The sequence below is a fragment of the Pygoscelis adeliae genome, unplaced genomic scaffold (genome assembly GCF_000699105.1).
Source record: "Pygoscelis adeliae isolate BGI_AS28 unplaced genomic scaffold, ASM69910v1 Scaffold218, whole genome shotgun sequence".
NCBI lineage: Eukaryota > Metazoa > Chordata > Aves > Sphenisciformes > Spheniscidae > Pygoscelis > Pygoscelis adeliae.
Window position 1 is genome coordinate 5,961,411 of NW_008825433.1, and position 24,203 is coordinate 5,985,613.

The 24,203-nt window shown below is 41.0% G+C and overlaps 1 protein-coding gene across 3 annotated transcripts; it reads right to left on the bottom strand.

The window, feature by feature from the left end:
- Positions 1 to 710: 710 nt before the first annotated feature.
- Positions 711 to 23,738, bottom strand: MOCS1 (molybdenum cofactor synthesis 1). 3 transcript variants are annotated; one of them, XM_009331083.1, is made up of 11 exons: positions 23,606 to 23,713; positions 22,770 to 22,937; positions 18,356 to 18,520; positions 13,228 to 13,289; positions 11,807 to 11,918; positions 11,360 to 11,472; positions 10,577 to 10,687; positions 9,625 to 9,745; positions 8,079 to 8,141; positions 6,017 to 6,053; positions 4,072 to 4,106 (listed from the first exon to the last, which is right to left on the bottom strand). In XM_009331083.1, the coding sequence occupies exons 2-9, from the start codon at positions 22,924 to 22,926 to the stop codon at positions 8,086 to 8,088; spliced, it is 897 nt and encodes a 298-aa protein (XP_009329358.1). In that variant the 5' UTR covers positions 22,927 to 22,937; positions 23,606 to 23,713; the 3' UTR covers positions 4,072 to 4,106; positions 6,017 to 6,053; positions 8,079 to 8,085. The 3 variants fall into 3 exon arrangements, with proteins under 3 accessions (XP_009329357.1, XP_009329358.1, XP_009329359.1); XM_009331082.1 differs by lacking the exon at positions 6,017 to 6,053 and having other exon boundaries at positions 711 to 4,106; positions 8,094 to 8,141; positions 23,606 to 23,738; XM_009331084.1 differs by lacking the exon at positions 4,072 to 4,106 and having other exon boundaries at positions 6,035 to 6,053; positions 8,094 to 8,141.
- Positions 23,739 to 24,203: the final 465 nt, after the last annotated feature.

A 24,203-nucleotide genomic window follows, 5' to 3' on the forward strand; every position in this document is an offset into this window, starting at 1 on the left:
GGGGGAGAGAGAGACAGACCCTCTGGCAGCACAGGTGCTGTCTCTGCCCTCTTGCAGAGCACCTGCTGCTCTGCCCCTGCACTGGGGCCTTGGCTTCCCGTGGGGCTGATTACAGTGAACAGCTCAACCCACTAAACTTCCTCAGGTAGGAACAGGCCTTCTCAATAGCAGAAGAGGTGAGAGCTTTCCTGGAAGCTCAGATGGATCAGGAGGGGAATTTCCCTTAGACTTATTCATGATTCAGGAGGGATGGACTTCCAGACAGGTACTTCCCCGGACCTCAGTTTCAGTGCGTAGTCACTCAGACTAAGAGGGAGAGCTCTGGAGGCACCAGTTCCTTATGTTACTCTGCAACACAAAGCAGCGCTGTTACACACACCCACTGACTCAGAATAGGCATGTGAGAGAAGCTGGGATAATGACGAGAGATGATAAATTATGATGCTAAACCTACAGGATTACTCAGATTCAGAACAGCCAGACAGAGGTGAGTTTCACTCAAAAAAAAAAAAAAAAAAAAGAAATTATAGATTCCTTATAGTAATAAGTTATTGTGACTGATCCCTTGCTAATTGCTGACTAATCATTGTAACTTATAAAGGCTGTCTTGTTGCTTGTCCTGAGTTAACTATTCATAGAAGCTCGTGGATTAAAATGTAGACACTCCTTTGAATGAATGAAAAGGGTATTCAAAGTAATGTGAAACATACTCCATTACAACTAGTATTTATTAAAAATGTAGTGGACAAAAAAAGCAAGCCTCCAAAAAGTAGTCAGTTCATCAACATGTATTACACCATTGCCCACCCAGCACCACTGAAACATACAGTGCTATCAGCTCATTTCTCTTGCAAAATGTTTTGTTGAGTTATGCTTGGTTCATTATCTATCTATAAATGTGCATAGTTTCAAGACTTGATAATGTAACATGTCCATAAAATGGCACCAAAGCCTGTTTGCCCAAGGCTTCCAGCCACTCTCAACCCAAGAAAGTAGTGAAATGTGCGTAAGTAGTAAGATGTGCGTGGCAGTCATGCATGTGCTCTGTAGTCCCTTGTATGGTCTTGAATCCTTTGTGGGAGCTTTACAGCATGACAGCGAACTTCTCAGAAGCCAAAGGATCATATGCCTCGAAGCATCGTTTTATTACTACGGAGTATGTCTAGTTTCCTCTTAGTTTTCAAAACTATCTAGAGACTGGGTGAAGGCAGGGAGGGCAGGGTGTGTTGTCTGTGGTGGGGGGACTTAAGTGCTTGTGTAAATCAGTTATCTTAGCAGTTTACACATGTGCTTCCTTTTCCTGGCAATTTGTTTCCATGCTGAGCTGGGGAAACATTTGCGTTATTAGCACAGCAGCTCCACTGATGAACAAGGTCTCTTGTATTTGCAGGGTTGGCTGGGATTGGTGCTTAGTGTGGCAGTGCTAGGTACACTCCTGGGAGGGAACAGGAGTGCCCCTACTATTAACTTACAGACAGATCAGTGATATCCAGGGAATCAGGACTATAACACTGAATGTAGGTGTACAAATGTTTATGGAGTTTGGGCACCAAGCTTTCCAGACTCCTTCCCCTTTCAGCTGTAGCTGCTATGTGGGTCACTGTATGTGTGCCTTACCTCACAGTGACAATGAAAAAAGAAGCAAATTAATTCACCTTCAATGGAAAAAGTACCTTCTGTGGTAACTAGTGTATGAGATATGTAAAGGATAAGCAAAGACAGTTGTAGTAAAACCTATTGCCTCCTCATCTTAGACCTGTGCTTACTTTTAAGTGAGCAGGATGTGTGTGACTGTGGTGTGTGCTTTACTGATGCTCAAGGTAACTTAACCTTATTAAGTTTAAGACACTCTTCAGTAGCCTCTTTGATGTTATTAGAACTGTCTTCAACTCTCTGTGCGTGTGGAGAGGGAGCACCCTGAATCATGTGACTTCACATTAGCCATAAGCACTAGAGAACAAGTAAACCAAAGTTGAAAATACCCTGTTTAAAGCTTTTAAATTAACATTTGAAAAGGATCCATCAGTATTAACAAAACAATGTCGAGTAATTTCTTATCTAGGATCGTCCATTATGAAAGCTATTTAATACTACATGACAGTGGCCACTGGTACATTTATGGGGACACTTAAGTGCTCTGAGGCCAGAAGACTTCATGAAAGCAAATTAGAGAAACACGCAGGAAAACACTCCGGCTGAGGCAACAGTAACTACCTTACTCTTCCAAGTGGCTACTAGTCTTAAAGTTTGTTTTATCTGTCAGGACTATGCAGGCTGCTGCTTACTAGGAGTTGCACTGTAGGATTAAAAAACATGGAGTCTTCTGGGGCTTGGTGTGACATCTAAAGTCAGGAAGAGTTGACGCCTACTTCCATGCACGGCATAATTAAGCCCTTAAGCATGCAGACACAAGGCCTCAAAGTATTGAGTGCTAAGGTCAAAATGCTGGAACATGCTTCTAACATTGTAAAACGGTATCTTTCAGATCAGCAAAATAATTCTTCTAAGCTCAGAAATCCTCTGTTTCTACATCATGTTTTACAGAGCGCTCAAGGCAGAGCGCTGGGCAGCTGCCATCCTTTTTTTTTCCTTTTGAAACTGGTATGTGGCTATTTCCCACTTGCAGGCAAGGGAAGCAGTAGCAATGCAAAGGGATGGGAGCTGTCCCTCTGACACTGGCTGTTCCACAGTTATAATCTCTGCTGTATGGTAAGGTTCCCAAGCCTTGTTCTTCTCACTGTCACCTTCTAAATTCAACTAAGGGGGACAGATGGACAGACACAATTCTGAAATCTTAATCCTTGACTTAAAAATAGTTGCCAAATAACAGCACTTTCAGCACTTGCTTAATTTCCAGAGCTCACAGTTGCATGGTGTGATGACAGCAGCTGCGAATATTTCACAGCAAGGGGAAAAAAAAAAACCAAAACCCCACCTCTGTGTTATAACTAGGAATCTTTGCTCAAGCTCTTGGTGAGGACACTGAAATGAAGGTATTGGCAGAGTGGAAAAGTCTGTCCTCTAAAAAACACACATGGTTATCGGCAGGGATAACTGGCTCCACTGTTCACCTAGCAGTAAGCTGACAGGGTAAGGTAAAACTGGAGTCATAGGGTTGCTGTATGGTACACCTGCTGAGGTATCCAAGCATACCAGCTGAGCAAAAGGAGTTCTGTAAGAGGCTGAACATGAGCAGTGGTCACCTGGAGAGAGCTGGAGGTGTCTGGATATGATCTAGACCCTTGAGAAGTCTCCCCTCTGGCCACCTGTCTTACTAAGCAACTTCACCTCTTTGATCACAATGTCATGAGTAACTGCTTTGCACATGTCATACACAGTCAGGGCAGCCAGGCTGGCAGCTGTTAGAGCTTCCATCTCCACACCTGTCTTCCCCCAGGTCTCACAGGAGCTGCGGATCACCACTGCATTTCTGGCCTCATCCAGGCTCAGAGACACCTCAACATGGTTGAGGGGGATGTTGTGACACAACGGGATCAACTGGCTGGTCAGCTTGGCTCCCTGAATTCCTGCAATCTGGGCTACTGCGAGCACATCCCCTTTCTTCACCTGGTTCTGCTTCACCATCCCAAATGCCTTCTCACCCAGGTGGACCACAGCACCAGCAACAGCACTTCTTCTTGAATCTGGCTTCCCTCCAACATCTACCATTGTGGCCCGTCCTTCCTCATCTGTGTGAGTCAAGTTGTCAGATGCGTGAGGTACCTCAGTGCAAGATCCTGAATCCCTGGTACAGAATTTGGATCCTGGACTTGCCTCTTTGGACTGACAGTCCACAGAAACTTGGCCAACAGGAGAAGCCTCAAGGCACTTTGTGTCAGACGTGGAGCTTGGGTTCTTCTGGAAGACACAGCAGCCTCTGAGCTGGGTTTGTAGAATTCCTGTCGTTATGTGCCACTGTTGATCTGGGTGAGATCCTGGCAGGAAAAGTTGTCCTGTAAGCTTATTTTTCATTAATGCTTTTCCCATTTGTTTGGGTAAACTTGCTCTCAAAGTCAGCCAACGGCTAAATGTGTGGCCCCACTGTTTTGAATTTGGGGGATTCTGTAGGGCATCTTGGCACAGTGGGAATGACATCAATACAGGCTCTGGGGAAAAAAAAAGTTACATGAGAATACATCTTACTAACTGGAAAGCTAAGCTAAGTCTGCAGTAGCTGAGAACCCTGTCAGAGCACTGCTTGGGACTTTATGTATTGCAAAAACCTCAATAAGCCTGTGAACATCCACTTTTCTCCTCAAGCCCTTTCTCTTCTCTCTCATCAGTTCCCTGCATTTGTTGGTTTGTTACTACAAACCCCGAGACTCAAAACACTGATTTCAAGGTCCCTGACAAGAAGAAACAACTTGCTTTCAAAAAGTATAAACACTTATTGAGAAACAGCAGCTGAGAAAGCTTATAGGAAAAGCAAGTCACAGCATCTCCACATCCATTTGAGATTGTCCCAGCACTAGTCTTCTTTTGAAAGCCTGGCAGGGTTAATAGGAAATTCTTGCACTCAGATTCTCAACTCTGCCTTTCCAAACACCTTTCCTCCCAGCACAGGCGGCTGCACTTCCTGCTTTCATCTCCTTCTGCAGGGAAGGGTCATGCCAGCACTTGAGGACAGCAGGGACCAGAAGCACCACATCTGCAACTGCACTGCCTACAAGCTCAGAGGGTGGCTTTGTGATGGGAACCTCACTTGTTACTGCCAGCTCTTACCACATTAATGACAGCTGAAGTTTAAGCACTGGAAAAACCATGCTCCCCTCATTGACAGATAGATTTTAAGTCTACTCAGAAGTATGTTCCAAGTCGAGCTGGCAGAGTTCCCAGCTGGCAGAGAGGTAGTAAGCCCTCCTGCCCCTTTTCACCATTTAATCCCTCGGTTTTGGCATTTGCACAGGGCTAAACGCCAAGCGTCAAGACAGGAGGAGTCTTTTTCACGTAAAAGTAGTGATTTGTTTTGTAAGTAACTAAAGAGAAAGCAGTATAGAGGTAAGTGGCTCAGCCCTAGTTTAATAGCCTCATTGATAAGCATGTTTCTCTTTTTCTGGCGCTCCTGTTCTCTTTGCTCTGCTTTGAGAAACTTGGAATTGGGTTTTGCTCAATAACCTCCTTTGGTAGCTCTGGTATTCAGGGACACCCTCACTCATGAGTTTTCAGACTGCCCACAGGTGAATCAAAGCAACATCCTGGCCCCTCTGCGCTTTGCTGAGCTATCTCTGCTGCCCAGACCTACAGGTATCACCTTGGACTGTCCACATGACAATAACAGACACAGTGTGGACAAAACATTGGTTGTGCCCCCCTACCCTCTTCTTTTAAAAACAAGTCAAGCAATCTCTTCCTCGTTAGTCTCAACCTCTGCTATAACAAGACTGATGCACTTAGCACCTTTTTCGTTCAGAGTACCCTACAAACATTGGTCTGAAAGTGCCCCTTACTGAAGTTTAAATCAACCATAGATTTCATGATTTTTTTTTTTTAAATCACTGCAATAATCTAAGTTTAGGTAAAGGCTCTTTTTGATCTACAGCTTATGGCCTATCCACTAAAATTAAGATTCCTGCAAGTTTAGTGCTAATGTCTTTACCCTCAGAGGAATGGGATTAAATGGACATAAATGTTTTGAGTGCAACATTGCTCTGCATTAGAAGAGCACAGAAAATTGTGCTTATTCCTCCTTTCTTTCCCTCTCTCTTTATACAGTGGGGCCTAACCTGAATATTCCTTTTAAAATCCAGGAACTCAAAGTACTCTGTTCTTCTGGATTCCTTGATTAGCTTTAAAGCTGAAGCTAAACCCCTGGGAAGATGTCTTGTCTTCAGGAGAAGCTAGACTGCAAAGGCAGACAAGTACTTACTTCCACAGGGTAAACACACATGGGTGGGAGCAAGGAAGAGAAGTAGTGTTTGCTCAAGTAGAGTGGTAAGTAAAAAGACAGCAACAGACAGTAAATGCATGCAAAGCATCTTTGCTTTTCCTAACAACCTAAATTTTCTTCAAGCTGTACCTAGTCATCTCTATCTTCACCCCAATTGCTCATATACCTGCAAAAAAAATAGATAAGGGTTTTCTACAGCACTATATATAACACAACTGAAACCATCTGACAAACTGCATCTCCTTATCTTCTATTACTGCACCTGAAGTTTAATTGTGTTAGCTTCCAACTAGCACAATCTGAGGGTGGGAGAAAAGAAGGCAGGAGATACTTAAATTGAGGAGGAAATTCCCATAACTGAAGAATTGAACCCATGAGGAGAACAACCTGCCAAAAGGAATATTTTGATTAAGGGAAATAGGATACAAACCGTATAGCAAAGGATCAGACAACAGCAGTGCAGGGAAGAAGCCAGGTTTGGCTTACTGGGACTAGCAAAACCCATTAGTGATTTCCACAACATTCATTAATTTTCATTAAATTAATTCCATACGCCCCCACCGACTGCTTGCACGCCAGCATTATTTGAAGTTTGTAAGTAATTCAAAACACAATTAGGAAATCTCCTAATGATTCCCCATGTGTCACAGTGGGATACTCTCCACTCATCTCCAGTCTCTTCACTGATGCAGTGACTACCAGCACTTAGTCTGGAAGGGACATGGAGCAGCTGCGGGAGGACCTGGACAGGCTCCCTCTTTTACTATATGTCAGACAATATTAAAGCACTTCTCAAAAGGAAATTGGATGGATCTGATCTGTAGACATTGTAACATTGTTATGAATTGCTATGAATGCTAACTTTGAGAAATGGAGATTCTTTCAAAGGCATCTTAAAAAACTACGTAGATCCCAGTGAGCTGTCAAGAGTTTAATATAGTATTTTTAATCTTAAAAAAACCCCAAACAAACAGAACATTTTTCCTCATGCAGCAAGTCAATACAGACTTTAAACAAAGGATCCTCTCTCCCCTTTTCCCAGAACACAGTGCAGCAGTGACCAAATACAAAAGAGCAAAAGCAAGCCGAGAGAGACAATCTTGCACCACTGAATCCATTCACTTTAAAAGTCAACATGGAAAATGATGGCCCTTTAAAGGGGGGCATCAAGTGAAAAATATTCCCAGTGAAAACCTATGTTAAAGGACTTCTGTAGATCCTATTTCCTAATAAAGGCATAAGAAGTACAAGCACTAGTGTCTTGGTTTAAAAAAAGACCAGTTATTATATCACCTGTAGCAAAGACCTGCAAATTAATGCATGTTACCCTCCCCAAGGGTACCTGTTTTAAAAGCTGTATTTTAAGCTGCACAGCAGCTAGCCTGCTCCAGAGCATCACTGGGAGGATGAGAGTTTGCGTTTGAAACATAATGTTCATCTCTTCCACCCTTGCTGCATTTTTTCCCCGTTGTTGATAAGAAACAACAGAACAACTTCCAATTAATCTCACTATGCTAACTCTTGCAAGCATTTCTTAAGTCTATGGAAGAAAAATGGTATTTGGGAAGATAGCTATCTTTCTTACAAAACAGGGAAATGTAGGCATGGAAGAGGGGTAAAACCACACTGAAGGAGATGTGAAAAATCATTAAGAGAACCCCAGCAGTGCCACACCACTCATGGACAGAGCTTCAAGCAGAAGGGCGAGTTCGCAAACAACTTCAATAGACAAAACAAGAAGAAGAAAGGCTCTTGCCCATAAGGCTGGCCAAATACCAGATACTACAGAGTTTTCATGGTTATATTCTGAGACTTTGCAGCAGTAAGAGAACATTTCAAAAGAATGAAACCTCAAGTTTCAGATTCTGAAGTAAAGAAGTAGTGAGGTGGGAAAACTTGCATTTCTGTCAGGTTACTGGCTCTATACATTGGAAAATGTAATGAACTTTCAAAATTAGAGAAAACAAAAACAGTGCTGTCAATCAGAAGATTGGGTAAGGCTTGATAGGGACATTAAACCTTTCCTCCTCTTCCACTTCAGCATAGTTTTAACCACAACTGCCTTTTAAGAAACCCATTTCTTTGCCTAAACCTAAGCCAGAACCAAACACAAGTTAGACTTAAAAGCCCAATCCACTCTGCTCCCCCACAGACAAAACCCAAACAAAATCATGGTATGTTTATTACGTACTGATTTGTCACCCACCAATCAGGATCATTGGCCGGTTTTTCATCTGGGAAATGTTAAACATGCCTAGAAATAAAATAAGGAACACATAAAAATCCTAGCTTTTTAAGTTTTAAGTAAATCATGCATCTGGTTTATATATTTAGTTTTCTGCTCTTCACAGTGCAACCTGCATGCTAGGAAAACCAAAACTCAATGAAGACCAAGGGAGCTGGAGGAAGGGGGGAATCTAGCATGGTATTATTTAAAACCATAGCTGCCACAGTCTCCAAGCATCCAGCTGCTATGGGTCTATCACACTGTAGAACCCTTTCGCAGAAAGCTTTCCATAATCTGAATTACTGTCTACCTACTACAGAATTCAAACAGTTTGGGACTATCTTGTTCCTAACAATAGCATTTAACTGTACTAATTCTATGGATAAGCTGTTAACAGTGATCCAGTTCAAAGAAGTCCAATCACAGAAGGCCACAAGGCAATATTGGGATTAACACAAATTGGGAGAAGAAACACAATGTCAGGTAAATGCTGCTGATGACAAAATGCCTTTACTAAAGGGGAAAACACTCTTCTCCCCCACCCTCCCCTTACAAATCAGAAATGAATGGTCTAAAAGAAGAGGAACCAATCCATCCACCCCTTCCCTTATGTTTACAAGGCACTATTTTATCTGGGTCAGACCAATATACTCTGCAAGTTAGCCTACACTCAAATTTAAAAGCTTCCTTTAAATTTGTTTTACACATCATGGAAAAAAGGCAAAACCAACTGTTAGTAATCTGGCAGAATCTGCAAGAAAACAAAAGGGCCAAAGCGTATTTTTAGTGTTAAGGGGACTATTCCATGATCATGAAGCCAGTTCATGTACAAGAGGTCAGCATTCCCAGCTGCAGCCAGATGATGAAAATATGGTTAGATTCAGATGTGACTGAATATACAGTTTATATCAATATAAATTCAGAAAAGACTAATACAGCCTGAGGATGTGACTGCATCATCATGGACCTTGTGTCATGACCTTATGCAGAGCACTAGATCAGTGGCTACAGATTTCTGCATACTCAGAAGGAGGTTTGTCACTTCTAGAAACGTGTTAATGCAGTAGTTGGACCTACAGCTCAATTCAGCCTTAGTACTTATTTTACAGCAAATTAATTTTAAGAAAAAAGGGATCCAGTACAACTCCATCAATTTTTGCTTAGCTTACACTTTGCTGTTGTTATTGTGAGCAGTGGTATTTGCATCTCTTTAAAGATAAAAGTCAGTCTTGAAAGACTTTTAGACCACCTGGATTCTAGCTCATGTGGAAGGTTAGAAGACTCAAAATTGACATCCAAATTTTGGAGTAACTGCAGGACTGGTATGTTACCAGCTTTCTACCAGACAATACTCTTATCAGATGGGAAAATTCTTTCCTTAGTTAATGCAGCTTCATTCAGGAAGCTTCTCCTTCCTTCTTTCTCATGGCAAGTCAATGCATCCCATAGCAGTACCAGGACACTGTTTTCCCTAGCCACTGCTGTTATTTCTCAGGTACAACAAACATACCAGCATGCTGTTTCTTTTTTCTGCTCACTGCTGCTCCAATGATTTGAACCAACTCTTCCTCTGAGGCACCTGACCGTAGGTGATCTCTCAAGGACACTTCTGAATTCCCAAAAAGGCACACCTGCAGCGAACCCAAGGAAACAAAAGAGGAGAAATGAGAAAGAATAAAATAAACGGCTTTTACAAGTATTTCGTACTAACCTCAGAGTAAAGGGTTTTGAAGAGGCCTATCCTACTGAAGAGAGAGAATGTTTATGGAGATTGTTTTCTTTATCTCTCTTCATGTACACACAACACAGACAGCCTGGGACATTTATGTAACCTAAACCCATTGGGCCTTCAGGCTGCCTCAGTCATCTGACATTAGACAGCAGCACAGCTGTTGTCAATATCAGGTGACAATGTGTAAGTGCCAATTTTTAATTGAAAACTTTAATTTTCCCCCAGAAACTGCCAGTTTCAACGTGGCAGGAAATGGTTATCCCTCCCTCTTCTACAGCCGTTGAGCAAATGTACAGACTGCTCTTGAAGGAGAAGAGTTGCAAGATGATGTTTGGTGAAACAAGACAGGATCCTTGTGGAACACAAAAGCCAAGTCCTCACAGCTGCTTGGATCCTTTTTTAATGGGAAATCATCTGCTTGTCACATGTTTAAGATGATTTTGAATCAAAGATTAAAATAAATGTTTATATTTACTGGCCTTGCAACCATGTTTTACAACTGAAGTTAACCATGTTAGCAAAACAGAGAAACCGAAAAAAGGTGATGTAACATCTCCCTAACAGCCCAACAAGCTTGAACAAGAATACATACAGGATGGATAAACTGGAGTTAGCTGGTAATAATTATGCATCTTTCTACCCTACTTTACATCCCAGCTACTTTTAAGGAAAGAATTTCAACACTACTTTCGCTGCATGAACGCAAAGAGAATCATGTTTCACTACCAACCTTTAGGTTCCCATCTGCTGTTATCCTCAGCCGATTACAGGATCCGCAGAAATGCTCTGACATGGAGGTGATAAAGCTGATTTGTCCCTGGAAATGTGGCACCTTATAACTCTAAAAGAAATGCAAAGGAGAAAAAAAGAAGAGTCAAATATAGACTCCTCATTTTTAAAGCTCGACTTGCCCAAAGACCAGAAGACATTTTAACACAGATTTTCTTCAGTTCTAAGGTCACACGAGAGAAAAAAGCAAAGTCAGCTTTGTCAGAGGTTCCAGTCTATTCTGCCCTGCTCCTGGAAATTCACAAACTTGTTAAATGTTTGCCCTTGCAGTTATCAACTGACAGGTGATGCCAGTAGGCATGTTCTTACTCAGGCAGCCACGAGCCGTAGATTCATGTAGGCTAGAAATGCCCCATGTGACACTCCAGACTCTAAAGCAGTACTGTTATTTCACTGAACAACTGTTTCATCAGGCTTGTTAATGTGCAGTCATAGACAGACATAGACTGACAAAAGTTTCAAAAGCTGTAAATACAGAATACAAGCCTGCCATTCTTTATATCTGACCGAGGCATCTAGTAAACACACTGTATTTCTAAAGGTAAAGACTATGACCAGTGTTTATTAAGAGTCAAACCTCATTCAGGCAGCTTGACCAAAGTCTCAGAGTTACTACACTGAGTATTTTGTTTGTCAAATATAAATGCTGAACTTGGGAGAATTTGGGGATTTAGGGCAGGGAAAGAATGGGGACACATTTCACATATTCTTTGTCTAACCCTACCTTGGCTGTGCTGGAAGCTTCACAGGGCAGTTTCTCCAATTCAGGCCATCGCTGTTTAATTGTATCAAGCATTTCTTTGTAGCTCACCATCTTCTTGAAGTTCCATTTATTGCCTAGAATTAACAAAACCAACATAACTTTAGATTGTGGATTTTATTTTTTTAATTAGCAGAAAACCACCTTTACATTCTCCACAAATCTCAGTTTTTCCTTAGGTGTCCCAGCCCCAACTAATCCTGCTACTAATCCTTCTCTGGTTTATCTAGGGAAGACAGATAAAGTGCAAAAGATACAACATAAAACTTAAGGCAATTCCTAATTACCCAAAAGAGCTCATCAAAACTTCCAAAGACAAGTCCACGAGGTGAACAACCACCAACCAGATTCACCTATGTCTAAGGCACACTCCATGCCATGAAGAATCTCAAAGCAGATTGCTTTGCTTACCATCAAAGGGCATGTATTCTATGAACCGCACATCAAGGGGCAGATCCTTTGTGAAATCCACAAAGCCCAGCAGTTCGTCCTCATTGAAGCCTCGCATCACCACACAGTTTACCTGCAGGAAAAGCAGACACCTGAAATTAGTGAGCGGAGTATGACTTTCTTCCCTCTTACACAAGGTTTCATAGTCCTTGCAGAAGGCAAGGTAGATAGAAAGAACTTTTTTTTTTTCTTTGGAAAGAAAAGACAATGAGAGAAGTTGGCAGGATTGAAATGGTACAGATGATCATTTCTGCCAAACTTGCCTTAAAGTTTTTGCATCCAATCTAACTAAAGTTATTAAAGCTGCCTTGCTAAATGGAAAACTAATGGAAGCTAGGTAACAAAGGCATCATCTTATTACCCACCTAAGGTATGGCAGTTTTTACTGTCTAAAATGACAACTCCACTCCCCAGTCCTACGTTGTATGGCTTCTGTAAAAGTACTGGCAGGGTACCTTCTATAGCACTCTTTTTGGCAGATGACAGGCAAATGCCCCAGACCAGGAGGTGTTCACAACACACTCCATAACCATAGACTGCAGGATGACTAGCTCCGCCTTCCTCCAAAAAGAGGTTAAAACTGAGTTTTCCACACATTCCTCATAAACCATATTTACATTGAAGCCTCAGGTCCTCTCTGCTTTATCTGAAGAACAATAGATAGCTGTGCAGTTGCTAAAACACTCCTTGTTAGCAAGGCAGACTTGTAAGCCCAAGCATTGTGCATCATGATTCTCAAGATCTTTCAGGAAAGCCTAAAACCTAGTTTAATTTCAAGTGTTTTTCATAGCTCTATAGCCTAAAACACTTACACATCTTCCAAAGCATTAGTAAAACTGAAGGGAACCACAGCTGCAGAACTGCAAACAGCTGAGTTAGGGTGAAGTTTCATGTTACAGCTAAGTTGGTCTAGCTGCACCCCCAAAGGAGGACTCCCTTTCCCTCTCTCTCACACTGGCACTCGTCAGAGTCTGCTGTAAGCAGCTGAAGGAGATAAACCAGGAGAAAATTAATGTCTTTCTGCAGGGTAGTTTTCTGCCTGTTAACTCCCTTGGCCAAGTTCACAGCTGGGTCAGGCAAATCAATAGAGGGAGTAGGAAGAGACAAGTACAGAGCAGGACCACCCTGTAGCCTGCAGCTAGGCAATCAATAGGCTTTGTGGCAGAGTGAACCAGTACCCTCAGCTGCATGAGGAGATAATATGAATTTCCCCCATCACCTCTTGCTGTGATCTTCAATCTACTAAAATTTTTCTTCAGTCTTACCAAAATTTATTCACAGAGGGGGGAAAAATAATAAATTCCACATCAGGTGAGCTGCATCTTTTATCACCATTTATGGTAAACCACAACAGCTCCAGAGTAAATAAACACTGGCTTTACCTTAACAGGACAGTAGCCAAGTTCAGTGGCTTTGTAGATTCCTTCCATTACCTTGTGAAAACCTAAGATATGAAAAGAATAAAAATTTATTTTTCTTGTTTAAAAACAGAATGCAAAAGGATGTTAAGTACAAGACAAAAAGATGACAAATAAAACCCAATCTGATTCAGTAGACAGGGCTGCGAGTAAGAAGAGCTGCAAGTAAAGAGACTTCAATGCTACACCCCCCCCTCCCCAAAGGCTGCCAGTGTTACTGTGGTCAAGTCACCGAGAAAAATTCAACTGGTATATGGGTAGTCAAAAATACTGGTATGCTTTTCGGCATCTTTGGACATCCATGTATCATTAGCATGTGATTCTCCACTTCCCCATACTTCATCTTTGCCTTGTGTTATGTTCTTAAAGGGAGTGGCGAGCATTTGTGAACTGCCTCCAGAATGAAGAATACTAAATTAATGTTTGTTTGATAATAATGGCACATGTGTCTTTGCTAAAATGGCAGAATCTCACTGTACTGAGTCAGACAGCAATATTGCTAAGTGAATTTTAAAAGGATCTTTCTAAAGTGTGTATGGAGGGGAGTGGGGTTAGGAACAAAAGCCCCTCAATTCCCTGTTCAACCCTGGCTACAGATGTAATTGGCTTCCCAAAGCTACTGACTATCCATTAGTTTGAAGATCACAGGCAGCATTTTACAGGATCGTCATTTTTATGACTACTTTAAACATGTAAAATTGGTGAGCACAACGTGGGGGGGATTAGAGCATTTAGGAAAGCAATTCAGTTGGCCTTTGACCCTTGAAAACAAATGAAAGACGTCAGAAACTGCAGTGACTTCAAGGAATGAAGTGCCCAGCCTCACCCTACCATTTAGCGTGGCCTACACTTGTCAGCTGCTGCCAGACAGAGATACATAGTTAATTTAGGGTAAGTATCTTCACCCCTACACGTACCTCCTAAATTTGGAAGAAAAATAAAGCAACAATGCAATTTTGGAATTCCAGAGGCCTTTAGGAAAGCCTCTTAATCATCTCATTCAAACCACACCTTCTGTCAACTTTAAACAAAGTTAAGACCTTTCATCATTACATCAGTTTTACATTTGACATATTATTCCTTCCCTGCCACACTCACCAGCTGGCAGAGAAGCAAGGTGATAGTAGCAAGAATGAGACAGCAAGCTACCAAGCTCTGGGTACGCATTTCTGGTGAGTGGGCGTGCTCAGCTGCTAGCCCTGTGTTTGTGAATGTCTCTCCTGCCCTGTCAGGTACTAGACTAAGTTCCCTTCCTGTTCTGCACTCTGAACTCAGGTGTGAGAGACCAAACACTGTATGAGCTCGAGCTCCTTCTTCCGAAGCTGTAGTCTTCAACAGCAAACACTTCATGCATGCTAGCAAAAGGGCAATATCTTCCAGAAGTTTGTGCTGACAATCCCCGTGCTGTTCCTAGTCATATGTTTTTCTGTGTAGGGCCATCACTCTCCTTTCCCTAACTCTTATCTACTGGAAACTCAGATTCTCTAGTGAAGAGATCATACCTTCATTAATATGTAGGTGCTTTACCAGAAATAAGCAATAACTCAATAATATTCTGTGCATACTTAATATTGGATATGTTCAAGATCAGAAAAAAGAAAAAAAAAGACACACAAAACTTTCACTTAACTGCTTTCTGGCTGGTAAAGGTATTATAAAGCATGAACACAGGAAAGCAGAAGATGATAACCGTTTTATAAGCAGGTCCTAATGCTAGTCCTGGCTGCAAAAAGAGAGGTGAAGAGCAAGGAGAAGACAGTAAACTAACTCTTGCAAGCAACTGTTTGAAGTTGTAACTTGTCACCCTTCTCCTTCACCACCTACTTGTTTTGCACACGCCCAGGAAGTTTGCAGCACCAGTGGTAGCTGTCATTCCAATTAAGTAAGTTCGCAGGCTGAATGTGGCAACAGAGATAATGATACACTGCTGTAAGCACATCCCAGAGCCACGAATGGGATCAAAAAGCTCTGCAACAGCTCAGAAAACCTTATGTGCGACTTCAGGATTGCAGAAAGGTGGAACTGAACTTAACTAAAAAGGCCAGGAAGCAATCGCCAGCAAACAGCAGATCAAAAACTCCACATGTTTTTGCATGCATGGGCTCAGCTCGCTGTAGAGGTATGGAACAGGATTACAGCTTGCAATGCATCTAACTCAATGTCCTCCCCAGTTCCGCCTCTTACCTCCTGCCATGCTAGCACAAGAGTGTGGCTTAGAACAGCTATCAAAAATCTCTACAAACAAACAAACAAAAAAGTAAGCTATTCTGATTATCAATAACTATGAGCTTGTTTTCACTAGAAGATTTTGGGGGCAGGGTGATTATTTAAAATAAAAATTTGTTACAGTAAAAAAATAAAAATCTGTAACTGCATTTCATATTTTAACTGTTTTCTGTTTTTTCTTTATGGAAAGCTGTTAGGAGTTCATTTGTATTGCCATACTTATTGAAATACCCCTTCTAGATCAAAGTCCTTGTGTGGTAATGGAACCACAAAAAGAATAAAACCAAAACATTTCAAAATACTAGAGCAGAAATGAATACTAGATGTCAGATCAGGTTGGACGGGGCTCTGAGCAACCTGATCTAGTTGAAGATGTCCCTGCCCATGGCAGGGGGGTTGGACTAGATGACCTTTAGAGGCCCCTTCCAACCCAAACTATTCTATGATTCTATGTTGTTGTGTCAGGAAATATTGTCAAGGCACAGAAGTTCTCCAAGTTTTTGTTTGACATTTCAAAATGACAGCCCTTCTCCTCTTCCATCCAATGAAAAATTTCAGTATTTTCATCTTTTTAGATTTCTTCTGAAATCATAACTTTAACCAACTTTAAAGCACAGAGAACCTTAGACACATCCAGAACAATCCTATGTGGGACAACACCTCCCAACATTTAATCCTTACAAGAAGAAAGGCTTCAAGCCAATGTTTAATGATTCAATTACAGTACAATATTATCTCATTTTCCTTGTACTGAACAAAAAAGAAGGGACAGGCTGTGAAACAGGTTAGACTGGCTACCTGCAAGAAAGTACTTTTCATTTGTTCATCCCTTAGAATGTGGTAGATGGGGAGAAGTAGAAATATTATGGTCCTCTAATGTGCTTTCATACATCAGTGAAATCTCTGATCATCTCACAGTCATTCCCTCTATCCCAGCCATTTGGGAATAAAAGCAAAGATAGAAAATTTCAGCCTTTTCTTAAAACCCTAGAATGAGTTTCCAGAGGAGCAGAAAAATTGATTCCAAGTTTCCCCGAGTTCCTGGTTAGCTCCATAATCAGATGCTACCTTTACTTTCCACAGAAGTTACCAGCCTGAAGGAGTCTAAGACCAGGAATCCCTCTCACCTTAATAGAGCTATATCTTGTCGCCTCTGGAACTGACACAGGAGACAGGGTAGCACAGTAGGGCAGCCACTTTATTCTCTGCTCATTCCATACTTGGAAATCTCCTATTAAGTAAAAGCCCCTCAAAAACAATAAAAAGGTATTTTTACATAATTTCAGCCCTTAACAAAAGAAAAAAACTCAACTCAGCATTACTATTTTTACCTGATATCCAGTTAAAAAAAATTATCTATGATTTGGAGACTTTATTCTCCTCCTTAAAAATATTGAGTCATAGAAACTTCCCTGTTCATTCTTTATGCTATTCAGCTGAGCAATTTCGCTCTTTGTGGTTAAAGACCTTTTTTTTCTTTAAAGGGGGAAGACGGGAAGAGAACATTTATGTAAATAAAAATTACCCTCATTCCCCAATAACTTTCAGTTTACTTTATAAGCAGCACATTCCTAACAGCTTCCAATCAGATATGAAGAGCTGTGGCCATATAATTCAGGAAGCGGGAGGATCAGGTTTGCCCCTTCAGTAGCAAAGGAAGGGCCTGTTTCCAGTGGCTGTCACAAACCAGGTAATATTCAAATGCAGAGAGCAGAAGGAAAGAGCACAGTCAACATCTGCTTGTGATTAAATACTCCCAGATACTTCTCTGGGAGCCAACTGTGCCATGACACAACCAGATTAATGCAATAGCCTATGCTGGAAGGATAATGCTCCAGTCAGATTTATGACAGGGAACAGATTTCTGCACCATGATGTAGAAACATGAAGAAGTGCTCCCAGAGAGACTGTAGACAAGGACACCTTTCTGCACCTGTCAGCAGAACTTCGATTTGGTAACAGAGTGATTCAAACGTTGAAATTACTTCTCACAGCATCCCAGATTTCTACACCCCTTGCCCTACATTTATCTTACGTTGTTGCACCATCTAGTGGCTACTTGGAGGTTTTGTCTGAATTAGAAGCTCACAGACTGCCAAAGTTACATGACGGGACAGAAATAGAAAGATACAAGATCAAATCAGTTTTAGGTTGGAAAGAAGCCCAGTCATGAAGCTGAACTTCACGATGAGCTTTAGGATTCATTTAAACAAGAATCTGTAACACTGGGCACATCCAAGCATTTTTGAAACTTTGTTTGGAATTACTAGCTCAACTGGAGAGAAGTGACAAAGCTAGCACCCCTCCTCAAATGACCTCAAGCACAGTTTATGGTTATACCTATTAAAACGTAGTGGAGGTAGGGAACATCCCTAATCACAAGCAAGACCACTGCTAGCATGCCCCAAATATAACTTCCAGAAACTGCTGCTATTTGTGACAAGAATTTCAGTTCTTGTGGCATCTTAGTCCCCAGCTGCTATAGCGGGAACATCTGTTTTTTGAACAGCATTAAAGAACAGCAACACACGAGACCAATAGAAGATTTAGAGAGTCATCTTGATATCCACGACTAACCAGTAATCAGACAGTTACTGGCAGCTGTAGTCACAGTCCCATTGACTGAGGTGAGTTGAGCATCTTCTACTCCACCAGCTCCAATTAAAGGGGCTCTACCTGGCTAAGGGTTGTACAAAGAAGGAAAAAGAGTCACCATCAAATAAGCTAGTATAGACTACTTCTCCTAGCCTCAGAAGGATAGCAATTCACTCCCCTCCCAAAATAACTGAGTGTGAAAGACGTACCAAACAACTCATAACATTAACTGCAAGTATTAACACAGTTGCCTTAGAAGACAAGCCTGTACCTTTCCGCCGGACAATGAACTCAAATTTAGCTGGGACCAAAGTATCCAGGCTAATGTTAACAGCATTCAGTCCTGCCTCCTTCAGTCGGGGCAGCAACCTGGCTAAGTTGATCCCGTTGGTTGTGACAGCAATGGTTTTCAGCCCTTCTAGCTTGTACAGTTGACCTAGGAAAATAAAAAGTAAAAAGAACACATTAAAAGAAGTAATTCAACTGTAAGCTACACAGAAAACCCAAAACAAGATATGTGAAACAAACAAACAAAAAAATATCACCGAGGGTGTGAGGAAAATATGGATGCTTCAGTCTTCTTCCAGCTGTACTGGTTTAAGATACCCATTTTAGCACAAATCCATGTCAAAAGGTATGAAAGACAGTAGTTTATTGCAAACAAAATTGGTTATAAAGAACACAGAAAATGCACACTAATTTTGTTCTCCATTTCTTAGAGTAAATAGCTACTTTATTGTTGGAAGAAGGCCTCTGATTTTGTTTACCTTCTTTTCCTCAATCTAGCTTTGCAAACTGAATTCTGGTGTTCTGCAATAATAATAAGCAGCAAGCCATCCCTTTCACACCTGACACTTGAACTAGTCGTGTTTATCTAGCAACGTTTATCCTGCTATGCTTTACCAAAAACCAGTTCTAACATGGAGGTAACTGCCAGCAGTAGCAACTTTAAACTACTGAAAGAAATAACACATATACTCCTAACTAAACAGAAAAAGGTCAACATATTAGACCATTACAGAGAATCCAAGGCAACAACATCCAAGGGACAAAACACTTGCACTTGACAACTGAAATATTTCCATTACCCACAGTGGTAGCCCAGCCAACTGAAGAGGACTTACAGAAGACATGAAAAAAATGGCTAACAGAAGAAAACCACATAAGAAACAGTTAATATCATGAGACTAAGATTTAGAAAATAGCTGCCTTCTCATAAGCCAAATGCAGAAGTCCTCAGCGTACCAGATCTCCAGAGAGCAGGCTTTCAAACCTCCAGTTACAAATAGGAAAAAACCCTCATAAACCACTTGCAGAAGCAGAGCCACAGCAAAGTAATTTTCTTTCCTTATTTTCCCTCCTCCTCCCTTCTCTCATAGCCTCCACCCTAATTAGTTGAGAAATATTTGAAGAACCCTTACTCTTGAGGCAGCTTTAATTACAGCACAAATATTTCTTAGTCCCTTCTTCCCTCCCTGTTTACCTCTGTTTGTTCATGTTGATAAGGGCTTTACTTCCGCTTTATCTCATTTGCCAGCTATTCTCAAAATATTCACCCTAAGCTGGGCCCAAAACTCTGGAATGGGACAAGCTGAGTCACACCAAAGATGCCGAAGCTTACAGCAGCAGCATTTTGCAACATGATTAGGAGCCCTGTAAAGACATTTGGAACCTGAGGCTGTAACGAAAGAGCAATCTTTACTAAGAACTAGATTTTTCTGGCATTCACCTCTCAAAATTCCTGACCAGGAATAACCTTTTCCTAGAGGATGAGTTCCATTCGCCCAAGTTTGCCAAAAATTACTTAACTCTAGCTACCACTAGCAGCCTAGGTTTTGTGAGAGCATAGGATACAGACTGCACCCAGAGGATAGCAGAGGAACACCACGACTTTTATTTACAGCCTCAGAACACACAAAACGCGCAACCTCCTAACAACAGAGAAAAAAAGACTAGCTGCCATACAGGCTTCATTGCTAGAAATGTAAAATGCATAAAGGCATTGAATAAAACCAAAGCCATGCTGCAGCCTAAATGGAAAAATTAAAAAAAAGTAGCACCAGCTGATTAGGTCAGTTAGCGCAGGCAGCAGCTGTTATCAATGCATCTTCCTCATCAGACAGGATGAGATGCAGGATGAGGCACTGGAAATACCCTAATACGTGGAACCACCTGTAATAACAAATTGGAATAACAAATAGAAGCCAACTGTGAGAAATTAGAGATGGAGACTTAACACTAAGACCAACAAGTTAAAAAGGTGCAGTTAGTACACTCTGCCTTATTTGTGCAAGCTAAGAGGTGGAACATTTGCAGTTGCTGGTTTCTTGGCTTGTTGACCTCTAAATTCAAAAGGGATTAAAGAGATTTCATAACTTTGTAACTCACCTTGTACCTGTATTAAGTTTGTTTGCTGACCTTTGGTCACTGCTTTAGCAACAACCAGCACAAGCAAAGGCAACTGATAAAACTATCAAGTAGAAATGGGAACAGAACAGATGCTATAATTCAATAGCATGAAGCTAAAAGCTTATATGTCAGGCTCAACCCATCAAGTAAACCCTTTTACATTTACTTTTTCCTTTAGGATCAGGAGCATCTTCTTAAATAGACAAGTTTCTTACATATTCTCCTCCAATTGTTTCCTCAATTGCACTTCTACTGATTGAGTCCAGAAAAGGTATGTGTATCTCCTAATACATGAATGAACAAGTCTACCCCGCACCACTTCACTCTTGAAATGTGTATGTTGCTATAAAAAGTCATCCAACCATCCGTCCCCCTCCCCATGGAAAATGATTTTGTGAGTGGAGATGTGTACTTCTCAGACTATTAATAATAAACAGCTATCACACAGTTTATAACCGGTGCTAATTTAAACTTTGAGTATCCCAAAGGAGATAGATTCTATATTCCACTATCAGCTGCTTCAGAAGAGTCTCAAACATACGTTTTCAGCAGTCCCCAGGACATGATTTAGCTTTCAGCAAGTGTTAGTTGCTTAGTACAGTTTATTTATGTGCATGCGTTAAAAGAAGATTTGAAACAATCTAAAGAACTGTAGCAGGTCTCTGAATAACATGGTCTCCTACAGTGGCTTCAAATCACATTTGTTCGTTGAAACAACAAAAAAGTTTGAACTTGAGTATTAGAAAAATACAGTAATAGTAATCCAGCATTAGTATTTTTGAGCTTTATTGGTATTTCACGGACCGCTTATGGTTAAGAAAAAGGTTTGCTGAAAACAAACCTAACTTAAATCTCAACCCTATTCAGCACCTGAGATATTGTAGCCAGCTTCTATAAACCACCTAGAAATCCAGATTAACTCTATTCCAGCCCAAACCTGTACATTGTGCTAAGATGGCTTCAATAAAGGTGCCTAACTCAAATTCTGCAGAAGACATTTTTAGACTTGTTTTCCCTTCAATGAGTTTTCCCATAGTTGTCACACATGATCTCTTTAGTTTTGAGACTTTTATCTTGATCCCACGCTTGTGCACCATAGAGTAACACCAAAGTCTGAGAAGACTAAAAGTGTTTATAGACTTAATTTGCCAATTTTCAATATGCCTTAGGAAAAAAACAGCCAGGCTAATACAAATTCATGACAGAATGAACTAATGTAACAGGACAATCATCTTAACATCCATTTCTTTTACCCGAAGATCACTACTCTCTTGTCATCCATTATAATGATCACTATGAATCTGTCAAAGTTCAGCTGTGAACAAGAACACAGGCAGAATAATGAAAACAGAGCAGGAGCAGACCTGCAGAGACCATTTTCTGCATCAAAGCTCAGTGTATCAGTAGGCAGTTACTCTACTTTCAAGACCTTCATCTTCCATATTAACCTTTTGTTATCTATAGTACTTATAACAAGTATACGTGCAGAAACAGACAAGTTCAGTTGCCTACAATACACCAAAGTGCACCCACCTACATAGCCTTAATCTAATACATTGCCACTACACAAAGCGATTGTAATGTCCACAACATATGAGACTTTGGACAGGGAAAAAAGCACCGGGCTCAACAAAAAAACCAGGTGCAGTCAGTCAACACAATACCAATTGAAGGAGATAGGCTTCTAAAATTACACAGTAATTTATCTTCCATTGAAGTAATAGTCTTCATCAATAACTGTAAAAACATAGGCATTTCCACCACTCCTTATTAACAGATGTCACTTGCTTGTCTGTGTTTATCAAGGCAACAAAACAAAACCACAAAACAAAACCCCCCAAAAATCCAAAAGAAAAGTGCTTACAAACAAAACAGGTTATCAACTGTTCCTCCCTAGTGAGGACCTGGTCACATCAATTCTTGATTTTTCACCCCAAGGCTGCATTATTGCAAGCTATTCTAGTAGATGTTGAACATGAAGACAATGGTAAGTTCAGCTGTTATAATATGAAGAGATGTAAGTTCCATCCAAGCAGGAGAGCAGAACTGGAAGTTTTCTGAAAGGAACTATCTTGCATTTCACAATGTTGGGAAAAAGCACCGTCGTTTAATGTATAATTATTCTTCAGGTTGCTGGACTGTATTAGTAGTTAGTTATAAACGTAGTTCTTGGATCAATATATTGTTACCATAAGTAAGTACCGTATGTCTCCTTAGTATTTCGGTATCAATATAGCAAGTAACTTTGAAACACACTGTATTTATTGGGAACTCACCCACAATATCAACCACATCGGGACGGATAAGCGGCTCTCCTCCTGTCAGTCGGATCTTCTCTACACCTTCTTTCACAAACAGTCTGGCTAGGGTGATTATCTCCTGAGCAGTAAGTAGCTCCGATTTAGGGGTCAGCTGAACACCTTCCTCTGGCATACAATACTGACCTGAAACAAAGAATACAGAAATACATGGGGAAAAAAATAACCAGCAACAGTTAATCTAATATTGATGGGAAAAATGCACCAAGTGCAACCATCTTTAATGGATGTCAAACGACTCTGCTTTTCTGAAATACAGATAAGATCATACACCAAATCTTACAATCTCCTACAATTTCTTGTTTTCCTTCAGAAGAAAACCCAAGACTCACTTGATAGGTCTCAAAATTACAATGGATCAACTTTGAAGGAAAAGCTGATCTTATTTCTATCTAACCTGCATTCAAACAGAGACACCAAACTGAACTGGCAAGCACTGGGACATTGCCACAAACTTTGCAGACATAATTGTGGGAATGCCTAGGGCATGCTCCTCACACACTTTGGGTACGGCATACAAACATCCACGAGCACCATCATCCAAACCACACCAAGTCTGATGAAAGACCTGTCACTCCCACCTGTCTCTGGCAGATCCCTAGGCTTACTCCTCCTTCCCCATTCCACCAGCAGTGCAGGCCCGAATCAGTCTCTATCTATCCTTTACCATATTATTTTGTGAAGACAAGAAACAGCACAGGGCCAACACAGCAATAAGAATCCTAACTCAATTCTTGACCTTTGCGCGATATGGTGCATAAGAGCTTTGTGCAAGAAAGCAAGCAGACACTTACACCTGAGGTTGCATTTCTCAGTCAAAGAAATGCGCAAGTAGTTGTGCTGACGCCCAAAGCTGTCCGTCAAAAAAGCAGAGAAGGGAGCAGCATGTTCCAGTAGAAAGCGTCCTCTCCCTGAGCTTTGCAATTCCTGTAATGAAAACAGGCAAGTGCTAAATATTTGAATAGTTATCTTATAAACTTGCTGGATAAATATTAACTTTGAACTCAACTGATAATTACTATTCCATTTTTCCCCCACAGTGACAGCTGCACAAGAAAACCCATGACTTGTCTTTATGGTCAAAACTGGCCATTTATTGATTACGTTTCACACCCTACTTAATTCCATGGAACTGTACTAAATTTTTCCTTGTGCATTTTAAGATACAGGCGCTTTGCCTCAGGTGCTTCAGGCTTTTTGTGTAGAATAGGAGGCAACTTTTTTCAATTGCGTGTTTCTTCTCTTTCCAGAATCAATGATCCAGGACCACCCAATGTCACTACAGCCCTCAGATAAATTAAATCATACGGAAGGGTCCCTCCCTGCACTTCAGCGCAAGAGAACTAAAAGTTGATGAAACACTGCATCTCTGCTTGTATCCCTACCAATTTT